Consider the following 24,933-nt stretch of genomic DNA (forward strand, 5'->3'; position numbering starts at 1 on the left):
TTCAAAGGCAAAACATATTCAGTTCACTAATCAAAGCTTCCTATAAGTAAGAGACCCTAGCAGCTCACCAAAGTAAAATAAAATAAAATCAGAATGCATGTGGATATGCTTTTCAATTAGGCATGTGTCCAAGTCATTGTTTGTGTTCCAGAATGCTACAGTCAGCCCCTGCGCATCAGCACCACCAGGTAAGGGCAAAATTGAAAGTAAGACCTACAGGTTGGGTAAGTACCCTTCTATCCACAGATACATAGAGACATCAGGGCAACTGTGTTTTTCCTCTTCATAGCTGAAGCCATTTTGTTTCCTAACTGGCAGTTACTTGCCACACACTTGTCACAGACGTACTGCCATTCTGTGCGGTGGAGTAATACTTCAGGCCATGCTTGTGTTTTGAGTAAAAGGCTGATTATGACAATGCAATGCCACACCACCATTGTTTCAGTCACACTGTGTTTGTTCAGTGCCATGATATTATGATGGCTAGTTCCTTATGTTCTTGGGGAAAAATGGGACAATAACTTCCAGCCTGACAGTATTTCAGTTAGTTTCTCTGCTTTTATTAACAAGCATATAATATTAATTGGCAAAACACTGGATACAAGCTTCACTATCATAAAATCAAAACATTAAGCAATAATCCCAAAAGGCTTATTCCGACGAAACTAGCCACCAATAGTACAAAAATTACACAGCAACACAAAGCATAAAAAATTGTAAACTTTCAAATGAAGCTAAGCCAAAAATATGGTTTTACACTGAGACAGTTCCAGAATCTTTATTATGCCATATATGAGGATAGAGGCTTAGTGGTTGCACTGGCTTATTGTCCCTTAACCATAAAATGATCTTGTTGCAGAAGGAAAGAACAAACTCCTCTTTTGTCCAGATAAGTCACTTGAATTCAAGATTCCATTAAACCAATGCTTTGAGTTTCAAATAAAAATAAAAAAAACACCGGAACATCAGTATTCAAAAATCAGGGCTCGGTCCTTTAGCCACACATAATCATTCATATGAATAATCCCACTGGTTTCTGTGGAACCATCCAGGTTATTAGTAAAGTTACCAATATAAGTGTTCATAGAATTGGACATTTAGTTCCTACCCTACCACTAGGATCTGGACAGGTCATTGTGGCTTCAGCAGATGTCCAAGAAGCCCTAGGGATGATCAAACATGGATCACATAGCAGGATGAGAGCTTTAATTTGTATATAAATAAACCATAACTCCACAGTACTACATTCCTGTTAACTTGCCACAAGACACAAGTTCCTAGAAAGTGTTTGTACTGATCAAAAGTTTTGATTAAAGCAGAGATTGAAGCATTGTTCCGTGGTCCTTAATGTTGTTCTCTCTGCAACTTTTTACTTCAACAACAGATCTCAAGACCTTAGTTACAGTTAGTTATATATACTATATACATTATATATGTAATGAGATTCTAGTGTATGGGACAATTTTTTGCCCTGTTATCAACTTTAGGCAGACTAACTGATGTGTAGATTGCATTAACATTTCCAGTGAAACATCTAAACTGAAGTGATTACCTGAGGAAACACAGAAACTTGATTTTTCTGTACAGTCAAGCTTTCCATACAAAATGCATTTTAAGTATTTATTAAGGTTCATCTTGCTGATGTACAGACTGGTTGGCTTTTTCCTATTATATTTAGCTCAATGGTTAGATGCATAATGCTGTAAAATAGACTACTTGTATGGTTATATTTATCATCTGGTAGAAAAAAACTCAATGAATCTCCTAGGTCTTCCTATGTTGTTACAAAGACAATAAGAGCCAGATAAGCTTTCAAAGACTCATAGCCTACTGGAAAAAAAATAGCACCATCATAGTTGTAGTCTGATATTTTTTATGGTCCCATATCCCCAGAGGTGATAGTGTTGTGTATACTATTGCACAACTAATAAAAATAAATATTCCCAGGTTTGATAGATACCAGACATAACAATGGCACAAAACACTTTTAGACAGGCTGCAAGTCTCGCTGATTGCTTCCACAATTCACATTAAGGTTTCTTGCAAGATCATTTATTTAAAAATATTGCTGACAGATAGTTCTTGTACTTACACAAATTCAAATCCCACACTTCACTCTTAAAATAAAAAAGAAACAAATCAAAAAGCAATCCCCTCAAATAATAGCCCCAAATAAAACCCCATTTGAACAAGGGAGAAAAGCCATCTCCATTCCTTTTAAATTTAATGGTAAGTAGATGCTACATTTACAATTTAAATATATGCCTAACAAATGCATGTTTCAAACCTATTGCACAAAAGCATAAGTAATACTCTTTATCCATACAAAAAAAACATACAAATAAAAGCTACTCAAACTCAATGTAAAAGGAAGAAGCTTGTAAAAACATCTTACAATTTCATTTTATATGCCCGTAAATAAAGCTGGACCACTGAAACCAAAAATACTTGGATGGTAAAATAAGACAGAAGGCTTAAAATAGAATAAATAATTTTATAAAGTTAAAATTTAAAACCCCAAATCTTATTTAAATTCAATATTATACATTCTATCTGAATTCTCTACTTTTAATGAAACTATACATAATGAGACTCTGAGCCTGGGTGATTCGGTCTCATTGCTGCTGAGGATAATGCAACAAGATTCTTTACTGCAATTATTTACCAGCATAAGCAATTGTGAAAACTACTTCACAGTAATGGCATCTTCACAAAAGCCAAAATAAACGAACATGATATCACTGGGACTAAGAGATATCTATGCCGAGTCCAACTTTTAGTCCAACTTTGAACAATATCAGGGTTATTTTAATCAATATAATCTTGATATAAATTAACTGTCTCTTAAGCTTCACAGAAGTGAAACAAGGCTCTGACTGAAAGGAGACCTCCCTCTGACTTCAATTCAATTGCATTGTAGTCTTTTAGTAAGGCTAAAGGAAATAAACATACGTTCCAGACACAGTCACATCCCTCCTGAGGGAAAGAGTTTCTCTAGTGAAGATGATGTAACATGTGATTTAGAAAAATAACTGTGTGGTATTGTATTTTTTTTTCTTTTTACTGGTGAGGTTTTATCACATTAAACACATTGCAAAAGCAGTTGCACACGATTATGAGAAAAAAAACCCAGGTGTAGATATTAATACCAGCTTGAATCTATGTATCCATATAGGTATAAACAGAGTTTTCAATATATTGATAGCACCATAATAAATTCAAGTTATTCTAAAGATGGTTACAAAGCTACAAATTTACGTTCTGTACTGTAGATTGTTACAGCAAGAGATAGATTCGAAAGGCTTCAGAATTTGTGTGTTCGTAACTAATTTCTCAGTTGCACAAGTACACAGGAAAGTACTAAAATCCCAATGTACTTTAAGTACTGCATCAATATCTAGTCATACAAAAAGTTTCTGCAGTACACACATTCTGAGGTAGACAGATCTCACATATATATATATTTGGGTTTATGTATATAGATATCCTTATTAAGCTGGTTAATCAGAATGCAGTCTGGCAGCTTTAATTTTGTGTCTACACCAGGTACAGCCAGGGTCTGTATATTCAGGGTGCACAGAGGGTGCACACTTATAGCCCTGTTCATACTCTCAGTGCCTCGCTGGCTAAAGCCAGTCCCTTAGTTACACTAGGACAGTAACAACTGCATAAACCGCTCCAGAAAGGCCCAGTATGTCAGTTTGTGTACACATCCATACCACTTGCATTCACTGTTTCATGAAAAGATTACAAAAATGGTAGACCCATTTGTTCTCTTCTGTCAGTTCAAGTAATGTTAAAGACAGAAAAAGAGCTAAAATACATATATCCAAGTCCACGAACAGTAAGACAAAACCAGAGCCAGGTTCGATTCCATTGCTATATGCATGCACAGACACACCCCCCGCATAAACCCAGCCACCCAGCCCAGATACAGAGTTCTGCCAAACCCAAACATTCAAATGCAGCTATCCTATACCCTCATCTGCAAGGACAGCAGTACTTTTTGGCTTCTGTGTGGCTTTCCTTTATATCTCCACAGTTTAGTACGCTCCCTTTTATTCTCTGCTCGCATACTTTTTGATGTCCTTCCCTTTCACATCGGCGACTGTAATTAAAAATGAGGAACCCTGTTTTCAAAGGTAAACACAAGTTGAAGCATTCCTTCTGCAGCAGCAGAACTGAGAAAGGAGGACTGAAGACTCCAAAGAAGGAAATTATGGGACACATGCTGAGGAATGTGGTGCTCTGAAAACTCAAGAAGAGGAAGAGGATTTAAAATGCCTGGATAAACCTCTTGCAGTATCACCTTCCTGTTAGCAAGTAACAAGCAATACTTTCTAGCAGAAGAAGGGAAGGAGCATAGCTAGAGGAAGCAGGGCAGTTACAGGCAAACTTGTTTTCTTATCCAAAGACAATTTCAAAAAGTAACAGGGTTTAATAATAGGAATAGCAACTATCATTTTCAGCTGACTGGAAAACTCTTCCAAAAATTAGAAAGTTAACTATTTCCAGCTGCCAATAATACGGCATAGTCTGTTTTCACTGACTTGACACCTGTGCCAGACAAATACTCTCACAATCGTACTATATATGCTATACTGTATACAGCTTGCAGAAATCACTTTCAACTACTGGTTTTAAAAAGCCAACTGTTTCAAAAAGCCTTACAAACAGTGCAGTGAATCCTGCTGAGTGCTACTGAGGGTGCATTCTATAACTTATATAGTTATATGTGTGTATAGATGTATACACACATATATACATGCATGTGTATTGCCTTGCATCCATTAGGGCTGATGGAAGCAAAATTATCAGTTAAGGCCAGAAAGTGAGAAACTAATCTTGTCTGATCCCACCGGCTCCCCGCCCCGCGACAGCTAGGAATTGTGCTAAAGAAAATGATATGGTTTCATAAGAAAACAGGTAAAGGAAATAATGATCAGAGCAATTCTTAACCAGTGAAGTGAACACCATGCAATATCACCCAAAGTTGCCCAAGAAACAGTGTTTCAATAGCTAGTGAGAGCAAATTGTCTCTGAATTAAAAACTGATTTCTGCAAGCCACAACTACATAAGAAATGTTTATTTTTTAAAAGGTTCACAAATCTAGTACTTTTGAGTATTTGTCATTATGTGGTGCAATTTACACCACAGAAAAATATCAGGGCACATTAAAATCAACTGAAATTATTTCCAGTAATCTTACCAAATCAACATGCATAGGGGAGTATCAAAACTTTACTAAAACACAAAGTAAGGGAGAGCAATAACTGGGCAAAAATGACAAACTTATTGCTTTCCCAGGTTTTCAGAAGTTTTCAGTGCAGCATAATAAATTATCACCAGTCACTATATCATTAGGTATGTTCAATGCTCTACAGAACAACTTGAATAAAGCCAATGCAATCACGCATACTATATAAGCCCAGTAACACTTTGCAAAAATATAGTTTTTAAAGATCCAGAATGTGAAAAGTAACAAAATGCAACTTGATGTCAAAAGCAAGACTTTAAAGCACCCTACAACATTCTAACTTATTTCTGTGTAACTGTATCAGGCTGAGCTACAAGGAACTGTGAAGTGTTTTCAGTATCTGTAAACTTAGTGCTGGTAGTGTCTTGCTGAGTTGCAACTTCTTTCTTCCGTACAAAAAAAGTATAAATATTTTCTGTCCAGCAATCTAGGTAACACATCCCTAGAAGAAATATTCAGAAGGACAGTCCGCTATGAAAGCACTACAGTCTTCCAAAAGTATTCGGCTGGTTTGTGTCATGTGATTAGTGATGCACTAAGAAGGTGCCAGATGATAGTCTGCAAAAAAACTCTGTCCAGAAGGACAATAAAGTTATCTTACAGCAAGTCCATTTTGGGTCTGTAGTGTAGCAGTAGAGGTGCTTTCTGCAAGACAGAAATATCAGATAAGTTAAGAAACAAAACCAGAACTAATCTGTTCAATAGGCAAAACTTTTGTTTCATAAACTAAAGCTTAAATGAACTATCAGAGTAGCTATCTGACCTATCAAAATTTCACCAAGACAAAGACAAGATGCAGTTTCATCTGTGCAGCTCAAACAAGAGATGAAGAATCCTTTCCCTTTTGTCTCAGGAGCTGATCACCTTAAGATCTGTTCTACCAGGTCTGTTTAACTTGGAAAACCCATTCCCAGTAAGGGAGAAATACAGATGTCTAGAAAGAAGCATAAGAGCATGTGGTACTTCGCATTTAACTGCTCTCACTTGATTCCTCTTCTGTGAATGTATCCATTGCTTCTTTATGAATAGGTAAACTTCTAACATTCACAACATCCTGCACCACAGAGTTCTGCTTCTCATGTAAAGAACTGCTTCCTCTTGTTTCTTCTGGACCTCCCACCTCCCAGTTTCATTTTACATCCCCCACCTCTTTCACTTGAGAAGGCAATTTACAGTTCCCTTTTCCATGTGACTCACAATTGCATAGATTTCCATGATAAAAGTGAAGAGTAGACTTGCACAGATGCACATCAATTTGATGCCCTTGTTTGGCTCTCTCCACCCCCCCACCTAAAAATCCCTAATATTTGCTTTGTATCCTTTTACATTTACGTACATGGAACTTAAGGTGCTCATTCATCACCTGTCACTCAGAACTGTAAAGGCTTGCTTCAATCCTTTGTCTTCACCACCCTAAATAACCACAATGTTGTCAGGGCACTGTTACTGCACTACTCAAATACCTTTCCAGGTCATTCAAGAACATCATACAAAACAGATTCCAGTAGGATTCCACCGTTGACTTCTATCCTGTGACTCTTACGCAAGTCAATTATTTTTCTACACAAAGAGAGAAAAAACCTCCCTACTCCTTTTCCCTTGCACTTAATACTTAATTCCCTTTTCCTTCGTTTTCTTGGAAACAAAATTAATACTTGGCATTTAAGGATGCTGTATTAGGTATTTATTAAAGTACCTTTTCATCAAGTTTGCGGTTACTGCCGTATAGTTCCCAAATTATGCCTATTTTATAAAAATTTTATTTGTCCACTTCATGATTTACTTGGAACCACTGTGTCATACCTTAAATCTCCATCTAGTAACAACTACAAACTTAAGCGTGTGGTCCTTGCCAAGAATCTCTTCATTGCATAATATGTCCAGCTGACAAAACAAATACGACAGTTAATTCATTGGGACACAGCACGTGAAACAACATATTTCAGATAATACTACAAATCACAGAATCACAGAAGATCTCAAGTTGTAAGGGACCCATAAGGATCGAGTCCAACTCCCTGCTCCTCACAGGATTGCCTAATGCCAAACCAAACATGAGTGAACTCCCTGCCGTCCTCAGGCTCAGGGGTTTTGGGCTACAGCTACCAGTTTGTACTGGGATGGGGACAAGGGGATCCAGTTTGTACTGGGATGGGGCCCAGTCTGTACTGTGAAGAGGCCAGGCGATCCAGTTTGCACTGGGACATGGGCCAGATGTACTGGGAGGGGGCTAGGGAATCCAGTTTTTACTGGGATGGGGCAATGTTTGAGAAGATTTTTTTTTTCTCTGAAGACACTGGAACCATTCATCTTGCAGTTGCTCTGCAGAAAAAATAGTACCAGGAAGGAAAAGAGAGTGTCTTTTCTCAACATAAAGTGCTGAAAGACCATGTCTGTGCCTATCTAGGAAATACTGCGTGAACTGGACTTAACTGTCTGATTTAGCTTCCCAAGCAGTACTAATGCCCTTTTCTGAAAGCTTTACATGCTTTTAAAAAGGCCCAATAAAACAATCAAGGAGACAGAATTCACAAATCTCGAAGAGAGCTCTGTTATTTAACATACTGAAAATTTTTTACCTAACACCAGCCAGGTGGCTTTCTGCTACAAGGATACATTTTTTCAGGAAAAAATGTCTGCCACCTCCCTCATATACTATATTTATGAGGTTTTTGCAGATACTCAATAGCTATTTTTACTTTTCTATGCCAGTGTTGAAAGATCTTGATATTAGAAACAATAAAGATATAAACATAAAAACATGAGGATCATATGACTCTAATCAGCTGAATTACAGCAGTTGAACATTAACTAAAACAGGGAACATGCATGAAAACAGTTAAGTTCTATCAAGGTGGCTTATATTAACAACGGTTTACCACACAACCCAGAAAGGCCTGAATATGCATGCAGTCCACTTACATGGCTTATCTAATAGGCAATAACTCAAACCTGCAATAGTCTATAGCAATCAACCAAGTGCCCAGAAGCTTAAATCCTTCTACTATGTACCCATTACTTGGTACTCGTACACTGATTACACCACAATCTGTGTACTGTTTAAGAAGGCAGGGAGGGATGGCAAAAGAATAAACAGTGCTCCTGGAAGTTTGTTCCTTCAGTAAAAGAGGGCTTAAACACACACTCTCACTCCCCCCTGCCGCCGACCTCCCCGCTCTTTTGAACAGTGATGGTAGCTGTGTTGCTGTTGGGCTACAGCCAGGAGTCAAACACATCCAATTCAGCTGAAGACAAGACAGGAGATACAGTTTTGTTTCAGGAAGACTAGCAGAATTTGGGGACATACATACAACAGAGTGTTGGTTTGAAGTGTACAGAAACTACGAAGGAAGCAGATGCACATTGGCTGTTCAAAAGTTTGAGCAGAAAGGTGTCGACACATTGGAAAGCAGATGATTTGATTTTAATGAAAAGTCTTAATTAAATCCAGTGTATCAGTGACATAATGTGGGGTTGGGAGATGTCAAGGTGCCAGTCAATTGAGATGTCTAGAGACTGTGACCAAGACCCAGCAAAGTGGTAAACAGAGGCTGCATTCATATGTTTGCCACTGTTAATTTTGAATCTGAACTAGAAGCGCAAAGAATTGCCTTTCTTTCTGTACCTTTCACCATAAATTCTTCCCATGATTCCAAGTATTCCCTGCAAAGGAAGGGAAAAGTAGGTATCTGATAACACTCTGCTCACGGTAGGCAGCGACTTCAGGTTGAGCTTCACTGAGAGCATGTAAAGGAACAAAATATTTGCGCTGCTTTCTCTCAAGCTGTGCTTCAGTAGTGTTAAAGTGTTTGTTACTGCCTGTCCCCTGCACTGATTGTGAAATCTCTGAAAGGGTGGGGTATACCTGACCACAAGCTGTCAAACAAGGCACCTCGCCAGAATCTATCTCAACACGTCGAAGCACATAACCAAGCCTTTTAGCTCAACTATTTATACATGGACATGAAAAGATGCACTGCAAACTAAGTAGCAAGGCCTGTATAGACCCAAGAAAGGACACAAAAATGGCTACAGAACCTATAATTCAAGAAACAGTGTATGCTTCTGCTTTCTGAAAATAAAATAAGACTAAAAGACATTCCTTTGCAAAGGAACAATCCCACAATTTTATGTAAGGTTTTTATATCTTCAAAATCATTTTAAAAAATTAAAATATTACCTCATTAAAAGAAGAAAGGTTAAGTTTTTTGGCAATGAACTTCTTTAGATGCAAGACTGTTGCTTGCGCTGAGCAGCGAATCCATTTTCGTTTCAATCCACGCAATTTGCTGCTATTGCATTCCAAGCAGATGCTTACCTTCAGGAAAAAGCAAACAGTCAGGGTTGGCTGGAACAACTTTCTGCAGTCCCCATTATGTATTCAATATGCAGTTTTTATTAGTACAACAAAGAGAAAAAGTATAGTACTCGTATTCCTTAAACTGAAATGCTTGTAGTCCTATTAAAGAAAACATTTTCTAACATCTTGTCAGTTTAGTGATAAGCACTACTGTAACCAAAATGGATCTAAACAAAAAAGTTCAAGAACGAATTTTTGATGTTGGAACAAAGCTGCTCCAGTCCAAATTCATAGGCTGCCAATAGCTCAAGAGGACCCTATGTCAAGAGCTAGAGTAAGAAAAACAGCAAGAATACCATTACCAATTTTTAATTATTGCTTCTAACATAACTTCTTGCTTTTAATGCAACTCCTAAATCCAGTTTAAAACAGAATTTTAACTTGTTTAAAAGATAACTTGAAGTTTAAAAAGAATGGATACAAATGACATAACAAATTCTGAGAATTCTAAAGATTATCCTCCCAAAAGGTCTTTCTAATTTCTGTGCTTCAGTTCTCACTTTTCTCATCCAGCTATTCATTACTTAGTCTCAGCTCTTTGTGATGATTTACTTTATGCACTAAGAGGATCTAGTACTAGGTACAATCCCTTTGAAAGATCCCTTACATTATAATTGAAAACAAAATTAGTCCAAGTTTAATTTACTCTGGACACACATAACAGGAAAACATAAAAGGGATGGCTTGTTTATCCCAAAAGGAGATTTCACTTTCAAACATGCTTTGTGTTTAAAACTTAATGGTGAACTTTCTGGCTTTCATACTATTTTTATGGTATATGGCTAACACTAAGTATGAGAGGTTTAAAATAAAATAAACTGTAAGTTAGTGAAAGTGCAAAAGGTTTTATTCATAATTATTGAAACACACTCAGCTCAATGTATCACAATAACACTGGGATATACTCATTCAGAAGGGGGGCCAAAAAACCTGAATTAGTTTTGAAAGTGTGCTGGTTTTGCCTGGGATAGTGTTACTTTTCTTCATAGTAGCTAGTATGGGGCTATGTTTTGGATTTGTGCTGAAAACAGTGTTCATAACACAGGGATGTTTTTGTTATTGCTAAGCAGTCCTTACACAGAATCAAGTGCTGCTTGAAGAGTCTGCTTCTCACACCACCCCACCAGCAAGGAGGCTGGGGGTGCACAAGAAGTAGGGAGGGGACACAGCCAGGACAGCTGGTCCCAACTGACCAAAGGGATATTCCACACCATACGACATCATGCTCAGCATGTAAAGCTGGGGGAAGAAGAAGGAAGAGGGGACGTTCTTAGTGATGGCATTTGTTGTCCCAAGTAACTGTTACACGTGATGGAGCCCTGCTTTCCTGGACATGGCTGAACACCTGTGTGCCAATAAGAACTAGTGAATGAATTCCTTGTTTTGCTTCGCTGGCATGCATGGCTTTTCCTTTACCTATTAAACTGTCTTTATCTCAACCCACAAGTTTTCTCACTTTTACTCTCGATTCTCTCGCCCGTCCCACTAGGTGGGAGTAAGCAAGCGGCTGCATGGCGCTTAGTTGGCGGAAAGCAAATAAACACTTCAGAAACTCATAAACAAACAGTCAGAACTATCAAATCTCAATGCAAATGTCTTTAATGTAGTCTCCGTTCCTGCCAAAACCCAAAGATGAAATTCACGCTCACACAAAAACATTGGGCAACACTGCATCTTGTTGGTATCAGAGGACAGAAAAAGTATCTTGAAATAATTATTTTTCTTCTCTGTCGGCTTACCAAAGCACTAAAGCTAAAATACAAGACAAAACTAAAACATGCCCCATGAGCTCACCTGTTCGTCACTTCGGTGGTAGTCATTATCTTCTTCTTGTTTTTCCTCAGAAGTTTCTTTGTTTGAATTTTCATCTGTTTTAGTTTCACCTTAGATAAGAAACCAGATATATGGGATAACACTCAGCAGCAGCTTGTAATGCGAATATGATTAAAACAGCACAGCTCAGGGCTGTAATACAGAATAAACTTTGCTTTTCCCAAATTGTGCCTATCTGCTTAGGCAACACTAGCTGCCAACAGCCCCACGGATGAAAGAGAGGAATACATATAGAGCACAACCTTCAGTTCAACTGCTAGCATCCCAGAAGCTGGGTAATTTCAGAGTCCCCATGTAGGCACTACTATGGAGATCTCTTTCACCAAGAGTAATATGCTATGATCAGCTAAAAAAAAAAAGATTTTGTGCACAAACAAGGGACAAAGTAACAATCCTATACTCACTGTATTGAGCAGTGTTAGAAAACAATTGTGATCCTAATAAACCAACTATGCACATACCTCCAACAGGTCTGTTCATCAACTTACTAGCCATCACCCGCACAAGACAGAATAAAGGACCATTTACCATTTCGATGGGAATCTAGGTGTTGTTTTGTAGAACATGTCTCCCCTTTGATGTCCCCTGGAACTTCCATGCCCAGTTTGTGATAAAACTCCCTTTGCTTTTTCATTTCCGCTGTTTAAAATTGTAAATATTAATTCCTGTAATAAAGTTCTAATGCAATATTGACGAAGTTATTCCAAATCCCTTCCCTCTTAAGTGAAACAGGCTTGTCAACAAGTATTGTCAGTATTTACTCTCTTCTGTCTTTGGTATTGTATCAAGTCGTGCCTGTATTTTTCAGAGTTAGAATACTACAAGTCATCTGTATAGCTACTGTTGTAGCATTCCTATTAGAATGAGACAGTATTTAAAATACTACAACCTTATTTTGAAAGCCTTCCACAATATTTCAGTCAAATCATTGTTTTTGAATTTTTATTTATAGTTCTGATTTTTAATATGCTAGAAATATTTTTTAAATAACCTATTTAATTTTATTGATGTTTGAGAATGTTCTGGTTTTGCAGCTTAAATGGATTAAAATACTCTATTTAGATGAATACTCTATTTAGATTAAAATACTCTAACATACATTAAGACAAAAAACTACTGAGCAGTTACTATAAAGTACTTCTTTAGTTGAACAGATTCAGTCTCAAAGGATTATGAAAACACAAATTGAAAGTTACCAGCTAAGAAAGGACTCGCACAGTAGCAGAAACTTCACTGAAACTAAAAGCCATTCCGCATTACATTCTACCTCTGAGAATTCTAGAAAGCTGGCACAACAGGTTTAAGTATACAGTTTAACTAGAACAAATGAGACTTACAGTGTGCCCACATTCAAAAGCTGGACTACTATTCTGCATTACATAATACTACTTTTTGAAGAAATATCTCATCTTTCCTCCCACCACCACCCCCTGCCAATTGTTGCTAGTACAGGTATGACATTAAATTAATCACTAGAAATGACACAAATAAAGGAATACGGTTTTCCACTTTATTTTTCCTCAGTTCCTGCCCCTGCATTTTGAACACCTGAAACTTTTTTTTTTTTAAGTATTGAAGAAGTACATGCAAAACAACCGCTAAAAAAGGCCATAACATAACTTACCTTCTTGGAGGCCTGGCACAAGTTTGTACACAATATCTTGCATTGTTCTGTCATGACTATCAAGAAAAAAAAAAAAAAACAAAATTAAAAGTTTAAGTCAACCATCTTTATTTAAAACATTTATCTTAAAAAAGTTCCAGTACTAAATTGATGTAAAATTTCTAAAGTCACCTAAGAAGAATTTCAATTCTCAAATCAGTATTTATATTAAACAAGAGAGGACAGTAACATGAAACAAACTATGAAAAATACAGGCTAAGACATAAAGTCAGTGGAAGTTTGAGGAATAATAGTCTTGGACATGTGGAAGATGACGCCCCATGGAACATGGCCTCCTGCATCAAGGCAAGTATGTCACTAATAGCTCAAAATTCTTTGACTACTTTGAGGTAAACTCATTTTTATTCCAAAAGAATCAAGGATAGTCTGTTTCTTACCGCTACAGACTCATCTCTCACATTTCTACATTACTTAGTTGTCTTTACTAGGCTTTTTGAAAAACACAAGAAAACACCTCACAGAAAAAGACCACAACAATAAAATTTTACTTTGCTCTTAAAAGCCAACATTTTCACTGTGAACTACATTATGTAGCTTAGAAGCCTGTATGGGTAGTGTGGCTCAAATAAAAGAAAGGTAATAATCACACTGGAACTGGGAGGCAGCAGGACTGGTTAAGACTCTAAAATTTAATTCCCAGCTCACCTAGACAGAATTGGTTTTAGTCTAAAATAAGTCACTGTCTAAAAGAAACAAAATATTATCCTAAATTCCAATTGATAAATAAAATCAGAAACATTTCAAATGTCTGTCTCAGCTGCTGCAAGGTCATTACCCCAACAGAGCTTGCAATACCAAATCCTGAATCTGACTTAAACAGGAGAGTAGGCTTACAAGAGTAGTCTCAGGCTTCTCATCACCTGACATGAGCACTTAACAGCAGCAAAGACCAGTAAGAACAGAAACAGTGCCAAATCAAGAAATTTACAATCAACCATTGCAATCTTTTAAGTAGCACTACAAGAAGAATCAAAATATCGTTAATTCTGTTATTCATATAATTTCAACCAGTAGCAATCCCATTTGCACAGGTTGGGATTTTCAAGTGTCACATATGGATTGCAGGAACATCTCAAAAAATATTTGAACATAAATGAGTCAATCAGCCATCACTACTAGATCAGAGGTGAGAATTCAGCAGCATTCAGAAATGTAAAATAGGACACACATTTGGTTTACCTATTTTCCAGATAGAGGGAGATGAATAGTAGTGCATCTGTATTCTAGGACATACTGTGAAACTCCCGACTGTCAGTTCTTTATTAAGAATTGATATATTATATATATTATATTCTTTATATATGTATACCTCCACAAGTAGGCTGGGCAAAGGCTGTTTCAGTCTTGAAGGGGCAGTATTTTATAACTAGTTGAGTCAAAATACTTCCTTTGAAGTGTATTCAATGACCAAAAACAAGTAGCAAGTTCCTTTCTAGCTGTTCTCAATTTGATGCTGTTTCCTGGCCCCTTTTGGCACAGAAAACAAGCTTCTGAACCAAGGCACTGGTGTATTCCTGTAGCTTTACAGAAGACAAACATGCTGTCTTACATGTCATTTATTCATTCTTGCCTATTGACATCTACTTTTCCGTTCAAAGCATATAATCATACAGGGTATTAACATAACATATAACGTATTATCAGTGTACACTATTATTCTTCAAATGCAGAGATGGCATAAGTAGTTTCAGGCTCCTGAATTAGGATCAGCTCGAGCAATATAAGCGTGTATAGAACATCGACAGTTTTCTGTAAAAGTGAAGAGAAATCAGACACATTTTCTATGAGCATTGCTTCAGAAGTTGTCACAGAACTGAGAAAAGCACACTGAAAACTGCCACAAACGAAAGCGAGCTCTTTATAAAGGTAGGGAAAACCCTACTTGATATGCAGCAGCTAGTGCAAACACACTGTCACAATGGTTTTTCATCAGTGAAAGTTACTGCAGTTCAGTAAAATGAAAGGAAAGCACTGAAGGAAAAGAAAGGGAATGTCTTTTTTGAAAACAAAAGAAAAAATACTTAGTAAAAAAAAAAAAAAGGGAAATGATGAACAATACCACATTCATGTCGGGTCAGAAAGTGAGAGCACTCTGTGTAGGGACCAAAATACAACGAACAACAAGACTGTTCAATTCTAGAGATTAAAGCCACTGGTCTAATATCTTTGCTGCCATATTCTTACCTGTTCCTATGAACTAAACAGACCTTTGAAAGATTAAGTGAAAAATAAATCTGATAATCATTTCTCTCATTACTCTGTCAGACACTGACGAGCACTGTTCAGCTGAGACTAATTATTTTGAGGATTTCCTGAAAGTATCATTTCTACAAATGTTTCATTTATGTAACTTTCACAGCCCAAGCATACAAAATGAGGAATGACTAAATCCCATTAAAACTCACACAGAAATTAAACAGTGAAGTGTATACTTTGCTTGCTTTTAAGTCTGGAAGAAGCTAACAGATGTCAAGGAGTTACAAATTCATAGCAAAGTTTGATCCCATATCTCTTCAATTGCCTTCAACCTTCCTTTAAACTGTTTAACACGCTGATAAGCAAGTAAGAAAATTTAGGAAAAAGCTGTGCTGTATTAGAGAGGCTGAAAGAGTTTAGAATGAAGCTAGTTGCACTTTTGCTTTCATACTTACCCAATATACTGTAACGGGTGGCTCTGATGTATAACAATTCTACAGGTCGGACAGGTGTTGTTTTCCTCCAAATATTTCACTAGACAGCTTCTACAGACTGATAACAAGGACACTCATAATTAAAAAGAAATAAAGAGACGCATAATGAAAAAAAGATTTGTTTTTATACAGTCACAGAAATGCAACTCACTGAAATTTACAGAAAGGTCATGTTTTACATCATGTAAGCATGACGTCTAATCATGCAGAATACAGTTTCCAATGTCTTTCAGTAATGGTCTTGATACAGGGAAGTGATGCGCTAGAATTAAGGCATCTGTACCTAGCCAGAATCTTCCTAATAAAGCATACAACACAATCCCACTACGGAATTTACTAGAACAGCAGGTTCTAGCAGGTCAACATCATATTGCTTGCACCATTCAGCTTGCACAGATGATATTACAGGAACTGAGCCTATTTGCTTTAAGCATGGCCACATACAGAAGTAAAGTGTACAGTGGCAATGAATCCAACACAAAAAAAATTATTCCAAAGTTGGATACTTTTTAAAAGAACAGAGAACTTGCAAAAAGTGGATATCCAGGTGCTATTTTAATTCTACATTTCACAGGGTACACTACAGTTAAACATCCACCAGAAGAAAAAGTACATGGGCACAGACCTTCAGTATTTGTAAAATGTCCTCGTAGAAGTCACTAAAGCAGTCGTTCGTTATAAAGCTGCATGCTTTTGTAATTGTTTCCATATGCATACACACAATCACCTGTATCTCATTCAAAGTAAACTATTTACACTTCTCGCCCCCCGCAAACAGTACTACTACATGATATCCTGACTCGCTTGAAGTTACAACTCAAAAATGTAGGGAAAATGGGGGAAGGGGGGGCAAAATAGCTTTTTCTTGAACAGCAGCGGTTCATTTAATCATGGTATTAATGCAGTCGTTCCTATCACATAAATGGAAGAATTTCTGTAACTATAGTGCCATCTACCTCTCAGACAAGATGATAGTACAATTAAACAAACACCTGTTAATACCAAAAAAATTATGCAGCAGCAAATGAAGTGTAGTAAGTTTGCATTCTGCACTGTATTTACACACTTAGGATGACAGTGATGTTGCTGGTAGAGGTTATGGTTACACCAAGCCTCACAGCTTTGCCACTAAGTACAGATCTTGCACAGCAGCCTGTTCCAGTGGAATGCCAAAGTAGTAGATCCATTTGCAAAAGTGAAGCTTCAGTCTTACCAAGCCAATGAATGCAGAACCTGAGACTGGAAACAGGGACAGGTATCCCAGAAAGAGTATACGGACGCTGCTCAGTTGTGTAGGGATGGGGTTAGGAATGCCAAGGTGCAGCTGGAGCTGAACTTGGCAAGGGACACAAAGAATAATAGGATGGGCTTCTACACGTATGTCAGACAGAAAAGAAAGGTTAAAGAAAGTATACCCCCCCAATGAACAAGACTGGCAAACTGGTAATAACAGATGAGGTGAAGGCAAGAACTTTTTTGCCTCAGTCTTCACTGGCTATCTCCCTTCCCACACCTCTTGAGTGGATGAACCTCAAGGCAGGGACTGGGGGAGCAAAGTCCCTCCCCCTGTAAGAGAAGTCATGTTCGAGACCACCTGAGGAACCTGAACATACATAAGTCTATGGGACCTGACGAGATGCATCGCAGAGTCCTGAGGGAACCGGCTGATACAGTTGCCAAGCCACTCTCCATGATAATTATGGCAATCAGGTGAAGACCCTGGTGACCAGAAAAAGGAAACATTGCACCTATTTTTAAAAATAAGTGTAGAAAGGGAGTATCCTGGGAACTACCAACCTGCCAGCCTCATCTCTGTGCCTGGGAAGATCATGGAACAGATCCTCCTAGAGGCTATGCTATGACACGTGGAGGACAGGGAGGTGATTAATGACAGCCAGCATGGCTTCACCAAGGGCAGGTCTTGCCTGACCAACCTAGTGGCCTTCTACAATGGAATGACTACATCAGTGGACAAGGGAAGAGCTACAGACGTCATCTATATGGACTTCTGTAAGACATTTGACATGGTACCCCCACAACATCCTTCTCTCTAAATGGGAGAAATATTGATTTGATGAATGGACTGTTCGGAGGATAAGGAATTGGCTGGCTGGTCGCATCCGGAGAATAGTGGTCGATGGCTCAATGTCCGCATGGAGATCAGTGACGAGTGGTGCCCCACAGGATCCCTATGGGGACTAGTACTGTTTAATATCTTCATCAACAACATAGACAGTGTGATCGAGTGCACCCTCAGCAAGTTTGCAGGCAACATCAAGCTGAGTGGTGCAGCTGACACACCTAAGGGATGGGATACCATCCAGAGGGACCCTGACAAGCTCAAGAAGTGGGCCCATGTGAGCCTCATGAGGTTCAACAAGGCCAAGTGCAAGGTCCTTCACTGGGGTTAGGGCAACCCCCAGTATCAATACAGGCTGGGGGATGAAGGAATTGAGAGCAGCCCTGTGGAGAGGGACTTGTGATACTGCTGGATGAAAAACCGGACATGAGCTGGCAATGTGCACTCGCAGCCCACAAAGCCAACCTTATTCTGGGCTGCATAAAAAGAAGCATGGCCAGCAGGTCAAGGGAGGTAATTCTGCCCCTAGACTCTGCTCTGGTGAGACCCCACCTGGAGTACTGTGTCCAGCTCTGGAGTCCTCAGTACAAGAAAGACATGGACCTGTTGGAACAGGTCCAGAGGAGGGCCACAAGCATGATCAGAGGGCTGGAACACCTCTCTTATAAGGACAGGCTGAAAGAGTTGGGGATGTTTAGCCTGGAGAAGTCTCTGGGGAGACCTTATTGTGGCCTTTCAATACTTAAAGGGGGCTTATGAGAAAGATGAGGACAGACTTTTTAAAAGGGCCTGTAGCGATAGGACAAGGGGTAATAGTTTTAAACTAAAAGAGGGTAGATTCAGACCAGATATAAGGAATACATTTTTTACAATGAGAGTTGTAAAACACTAGAACAGGTTGCCCAGAGAAGCTGAAGATGCCCCACATCCCTGGAAACATTCAAGGTCAGGTTGGGAGGGGCTCTGAGCAACTAGATCTAGTGAAAGATGTCCCTGCTCACTGCAGGGGTATTGGACCAGCTGACCTTTAAAGGTTCCTTCCAACCCAAAACATTCTATGATTCCATGATACTTTCTAAAACAGCCTCCCATTTCAGTACATCTTCCAGTTCAGACTAAGTAAACACTAACTCCTCCTAAACTGAACCCGTCACAAGTCGGCTTAGGTTCTGGCAGGTTTATTAGTCTAAGCACAGCATCCAAATAAATGCAACTAGATAGCTTATGGAAGGTGCTGCAGTCTTCTAGATTGGTTCTTTTTCACAGGGTCAAGTTGAGATTAATAAACTCTCCTGAAACTGGAAGTCCTAGGAGTATAGGACAGCCAATATGGGAACCATTCTAGGGTCTGAAACAATAGTATTGCTAGAGATTTTCCATTACCTGGGATTTTCAAAGTCTCCAATCTCCATTTATCCAGATACTTGGCACTGATTTTAGGCCTGAACTGAGCTGTACATTTTCTGGTTACTTTTACAGTATGCTTAAACACATCAGAGAACTTTCATTAGAAAAGGAACAGGCAAGGTTAATCGTCACCCACTTTTTTTAAGTTTTATTCCTCTTGACTTTTTTCATTTCTATATCAAGTTCAAGAAATACAGATGGTCTTTCATCATCCTCATAAACCCACAAAATAATACCTTTCATAACATACAAGGCTTTCCCTTTCATAACATACAAGGACAGTTTTCACACGTAAACACTAATGAAACTCAAATTACAAATGTAAAAGTTTAACAAGACCCGCGTATATCTAACCTAGAATTCTAATCAAGAAACAGTTGTGAACTAGGAAAGACTTAGCACTGAGTTACTGCTAATGAAGTTTTTGTCTACTGACGTATAGGCCTGCCTGTCACCAACAAACTAAAGATACAGCAGAGAAATAAGTAGAAAAGGAAGAAAAATACACTAGTTTTCCCCTGAATTCTATTTACAAAAGAAGTTGGCCCTGTCCCTCCAAAGGATTGGCCTTCATCCTTCAAATGACTCTCACCAAAGGACTCACTTACTACTGAAGTGAGGAGTCTCTGAAAGTCTGAAGGATAGGAAATTAGAGAAAAATGAAAAAGGTAAGGAAACTGTGCAGTTCCAAGTAGAAACAGAAATAAAATTTCAAGGTAGTGTAATTCAGCAAAGAATTTACTATCTCAACAAAAAGGGCACTTTCAGGATAGATTTTGCAAGTATGCTTTTCCAGGAATATATATTATTAGCGTTAACATAAAGAATACAAATGATGCCAACATTTATAAAGTTTTTTAAAAAGACAGGCTGTGTGCCTCTTCTCAGAAAACTGTAATTCTACAGGACACACATTGAAGAAGTACCCTAAAATATAAACAGACAAAACAAGGGAGGGACAAGCCACAAGGAAAAAAAAAAACAAAAACCAAACAAACCATGAAGCAGAAAGCTAGCAAGGAGCGTTCCCTGGCTTTTGAAGCAAGCACTGAAGCACTCTAGTACTGTGGATTAATCTAAAAATTCTCTCCATAGGCAAATGTAATAAATGGTGTAGATGATGTCAGTTGAGGGGTTTTTGTGGCTTTGCTTTGGTTTGTGTTTTTCGGGGGTTTTTTTGGGGGGGGGGTTTTTTGAGGGTTGTTTTTTTTTTTTTTAAAGAACAATGAAAAATGCCTCCCTAGCTCTATGTTGGCCATGCTAACTTGTTATAATACTGGTTTTGTATATAATCTTGTTAATAACAGCAGTAAAGAATCTGGGGCAAAACTAAGTAGAAGTCTAGTTTAAGGATGTCTATACTCCAAAAAGAACACAATGGAATTTAAGATGTGAAACAGATGCAAAAGGAACGTGAGAATAACCAAAGTGACACGGAAGCGTGACAAGAACAACAAACTCACTAAAGCTAATGAACAGAACTTCTAAATGAAATATAATGGAAAATGTAATATCTGACAAATCAGGAGCATTGTATTTCCCCTTTGTAAGACATTTTAGGTGAAGAATAAATCCACTGAAGCTTTCATTTTGCAGAGATGAAGCCACTGCCACCAAATAACTCTCTTCCAAGAAAGTTTAAGACTATGGGTCATTAAGCTATTCAAACAACATACTAGCTTTATCAGAATAGGAGTAAAATACTGTGACAGAAGCATTTTAAAACATGACATGTTTGAAGTTGCATGGCAAATACTATTTAATAGGTTAATACAGGTGTATATAAAAAACCCAAATTATATTTTTAGCTCTGAACAGAAAAAAAATGGACAAACGGAAGCTCCTGGCTGACAAGGACGCGTCAGTAAATTGCAGGGATTCTGAAGACACAGCTAAGAAAAAACAGTTTTGGTAAAACCCTGTAATGTAAGCCATTCATGTGGCTGCTACAGAGGATACTTAATGTCACTACAGCTGGCCTTCTGGACTTAAGGTTAATTCCTCAGCTGATATCTACCTTGGCAAAGGAAACTGAGGATCAGAACAGATTCAAGACAGAATACCACTTTGGACTATAAGAATTACCACTAAGATTGGACTAAGAATTACCACTTTGGACTATAAGGCTGCTTCTCCTCAGAAAGAATCTTTCTGGATCTTTAGTTAGAACTGTGCTAATACACAAGGTTTCCATCAGAATATTGCAAATCCTAGCACTCCTATATCCCACAGTGTCAACAACAAAGATGCTGGGATGGACTTATACCTTCAGTTTTCTTGAAGCCTAATACCTAAGTATGCAAGGTATTAGGGCATACTTCACCAGTGTGAAACTAGAAATTCACAAATAACATAAGAACAAACAACTATCTCATCATAATATTTTGGAACAAAAGCTTATTTCTAGAGTACAATACAATATACTTATTTATCAACAAACTATGGCTGCTTTCTGCAGAGGAACAGGAGAGCAAGAGACATTTGGAAGGCTCTGGGTGGGGAACATACGCTATGTCAACTGTCACAGAAGAGAGAACTAGGCATTCCACATTCCTTTAGCAGGAAGACAGACTGCATTCTTGACTGCATACATTACCACTAATTGTATATGGCTTCAAGTTTGTGCAGTACAGCTTTAATGTTCTCTTCATTTGCTTTGTTAAAAAAGCAAATCATCTGTTAAAAAAACAGTGTCTAGTGAAGCACACATTATTTTGGCTGGTGCACACGAAATTTTTTAATTTCAACTAAAAACCATTAAAACATGTTGTACATCAAGTTAAAAAAAACAAAAACAATTTCTTTAACTTAGTTATACTTCTACTTACAAGTATGTAAGCATTCTGTTACAGTAGTAGCATCAATCAGGTATCCATTGCACAGACGACAGGTTATATGGGCATTAATGTCCCAAAGCTTAATCTTTCTTGTTAGCATCTTTGGTGTCTGCAGAAAAGACATCATAAAGTAACACAGCTGTAGTGATCAGGTAAAAGTCATTTGGGAATAAATGATTAATTAGAACTAACCCTAAAGATAAATTTATACAGCTTTAGGCTCTCATATACTCAAGCACTAACTTTTTAAGGACTTCACAGAGGTGAAACAATGTAAAACCCACACTATTTTGCAAGTCAAAATATCAACAGCATAGAAAACAGTCTTTCTAGCATGGTATTAATAAGTTCTTTTACTAACCAAGGAACTTGGATTTAAGGTGAAACCCTACTATTCTACTGATCTAAGTCATCACATTCAGCCTAGAAATAGGGAAAAATGCATAAAAATTTGTAGAAAGAAAATTCTCAAAGCAATTTGAGAATTGAAAGCATTTTGATAACTGAAAAGACAAAATAACTGGGTTTGATTTGGCATAGTAGGCTTAACCATACTTTTAAGCATTTGCCTTGTGCCAGTATGGTTAAAGAATAATTTTGAAGCTGTGTCTCAATAATGGAGCTGAAAAGTAAACCTTCTGAAATACCATTTTATTTAAACTAAAGTTAAAGAACATATTACAAACCAAAATAGTCTCATTGGCAGAGCTGCAGTTTGTTGTACTAAGAAACATGAACAAGAAAGTTTTTCTCTCTTCAGAGCAAGGGATGGCATAACCATCATTAAAAGGAAGAAAAATCTGAAATTAAAAATGAAACAGCTCATTTAACTTTTTTTTTGCAGCAGCCCCCATTGCTTTTAGAGAAAACATCGCACAAAGCCCATGCCTTAACAAACACATTATTTTTCAAATACTTTGAGAAGAAAATTGTACTGTTACCATAAATTGACAGCATTAGAGTTAATTAACAGAGCAGGCTAAACTGGCTTACAACCATTTCTTTTCCGCACTGCATAAGTCACCAAATTACACGGTGTCCATTAAAGTGACTTTACTGTCTTTGGCTCACAAATACCAGTTTTCATCTAGCTTAGTTTGCAATACATTTCAGAATTTGAATGGTGACACGTTCCCCAAATTTCACATAGAAATATCACAACAAGGTTGTCTGATCTTTAATTTAATTTGTTACATTCTTTTTCTTTGTTTGATGAAGCGGTACTAAGCAGAACGAACTATCAAAAGGCAAACTTTCACACTAATCTGAACTATACCAGCATTGAAAAAGTACTTTATATTCCACTATAACCTATGGAAAAGCACATCCAACACCCACTCATTAAAATCTTCATTGTCCTATACAAAAATGACTAGGACGACTTCCAGTTCTCATGGCTAAGAAGTAAGAGACACAAAAATAAAACTTACTTTATGGTATTTGAGATTTTATGGTATTTGAGATTTCTTAATTAGCCATTACAGAACAAAAGCGTAACTTGGTTTTGCAGTACACAAGATAGGTCAGAATCTATGCTAGGAAACTGAATTACTTTTCTAAATTGTATTATTTCTAACCACCTGAAAACCAGTCACATACCAACTGAAAACCAGCCCTTGGAAGTTAGTGCACAAGGTCTCCAGTTAAAGAAGCTACTGCATGAAGTAAGTACATTTCTATGGCACAGGGGAAGAGCTATTCAACACCACTCCAAGAAGAGTTTAGGAGATGGCTTAAAACCACCAGTTAAATAGAAAGTCAGCACATTCAAAAACATAATTCATGACAGGCAAAAGATAAATCAAGCTACAAGGATACTTAAAAAGGCAGTATCAGTACAACCGTAGTTACTTGCATAGGCAGGAATTCATAAAAAGGTGCTCAGGATCATCACAGAATGAAACCAAGCACTAATGAGGCAGAAAAGACAAAGATATGACAGTGAAAACTAAAGCAAAGAAAGTATTTATTTTCTAGAAAAAACATGACAATTTTTCCCCACTACAGTAGAGACAAGCACTGCCACTAGAAAAAAACCTGAAACAAACAAACACCAGTTCAGATAGGGTATAATATTATGAGAACAATGAATGAACCATTCAACGAAGAAGGTAAAAATACTATGAAATGGTAATAAAGCCCACTGTGCCAGAAAAAGAGGATAGCAAAGATAATACATAATTACAACATCTATTAATGCCTGGCTACGAGACTGGTGCTACAGGCAGGGCTTTGCGTTCTTTGATAATGGCTGGTTTTATAAGACACCAGGCGTGCCTGTAATACATGGGAAAGGTTTATGTCGTAGGGGCAAAAGGGTTCTGGGACAGGAATTAGCAGGGCTCATTCGGAGAGCTTTAAACTAAATTCGAAGGGGGATGGGGTAGTAGCTGGGCTTGCACCACTGGGGCAACGCTCTAGTGTTGAGGAGACCAGGAGGCCTCCCATCCCCCTGGGGTGAAATCGGTGTGCTCAGCTCGCTCCCTGAAATGCCTGTACACCAATGCACGCAGCATGGGGAATAAACAAGAGGAGTTAGAAATCCGTGTTCGGTCAGGGGGCTATGATCTAGTGGCAATTACAGAGACTTGGTGGGACGCCTTGCATGACTGGAATGTGGTCATGGATGGCTATGTCTTGTTCAGGAAAGACAGGCCGCTAAGGAGAGGTGGTGGAGTTGCTCTTTATGTGAGTGAGCAGCTAGAATGTATTGAGTTCTGTCCAGGGGCGGATCAGGAGCGAGTTGAGAGTTTGTGGGTGCGAATTAAGGGGCAGGCTGGCAGG

General features: G+C 38.0%; 1 protein-coding gene across 4 annotated transcripts in view; it reads right to left on the reverse strand.

Annotated features, from left to right (window-relative positions):
- Positions 1-2,433: 2,433 nt before the first annotated feature.
- The window catches only part of LOC137676209 (polycomb group RING finger protein 3), a 60,865-nt gene continuing 38,365 nt past the window's right edge, over positions 2,434-24,933 (reverse strand). For 3 of the 4 annotated variants that reach the window (XM_068422872.1, XM_068422873.1, XM_068422874.1), the window contains 8 exons: positions 22,141-22,258; positions 15,787-15,883; positions 13,076-13,131; positions 11,980-12,090; positions 11,413-11,501; positions 9,439-9,576; positions 7,062-7,142; positions 2,434-5,903 (listed from right to left, as the gene is read on the reverse strand). In XM_068422872.1, coding sequence (XP_068278973.1) covers positions 5,856-5,903; positions 7,062-7,142; positions 9,439-9,576; positions 11,413-11,501; positions 11,980-12,090; positions 13,076-13,131; positions 15,787-15,883; positions 22,141-22,249 — 729 coding nt within the window. In that variant the 5' untranslated portion in view covers positions 22,250-22,258 and the 3' untranslated portion in view covers positions 2,434-5,855. Of the gene's footprint in view, positions 5,904-7,061; positions 7,143-9,438; positions 9,577-11,412; positions 11,502-11,979; positions 12,091-13,075; positions 13,132-15,786; positions 15,884-22,140; positions 22,259-22,835; positions 22,918-24,933 lie in introns of those variants that run through there. The other variant, XM_068422871.1, reaches the window with a different exon arrangement.

The sequence above is a fragment of the Nyctibius grandis genome, chromosome Z (assembly GCF_013368605.1).
Source record: "Nyctibius grandis isolate bNycGra1 chromosome Z, bNycGra1.pri, whole genome shotgun sequence".
Lineage (NCBI taxonomy): Eukaryota > Metazoa > Chordata > Aves > Nyctibiiformes > Nyctibiidae > Nyctibius > Nyctibius grandis.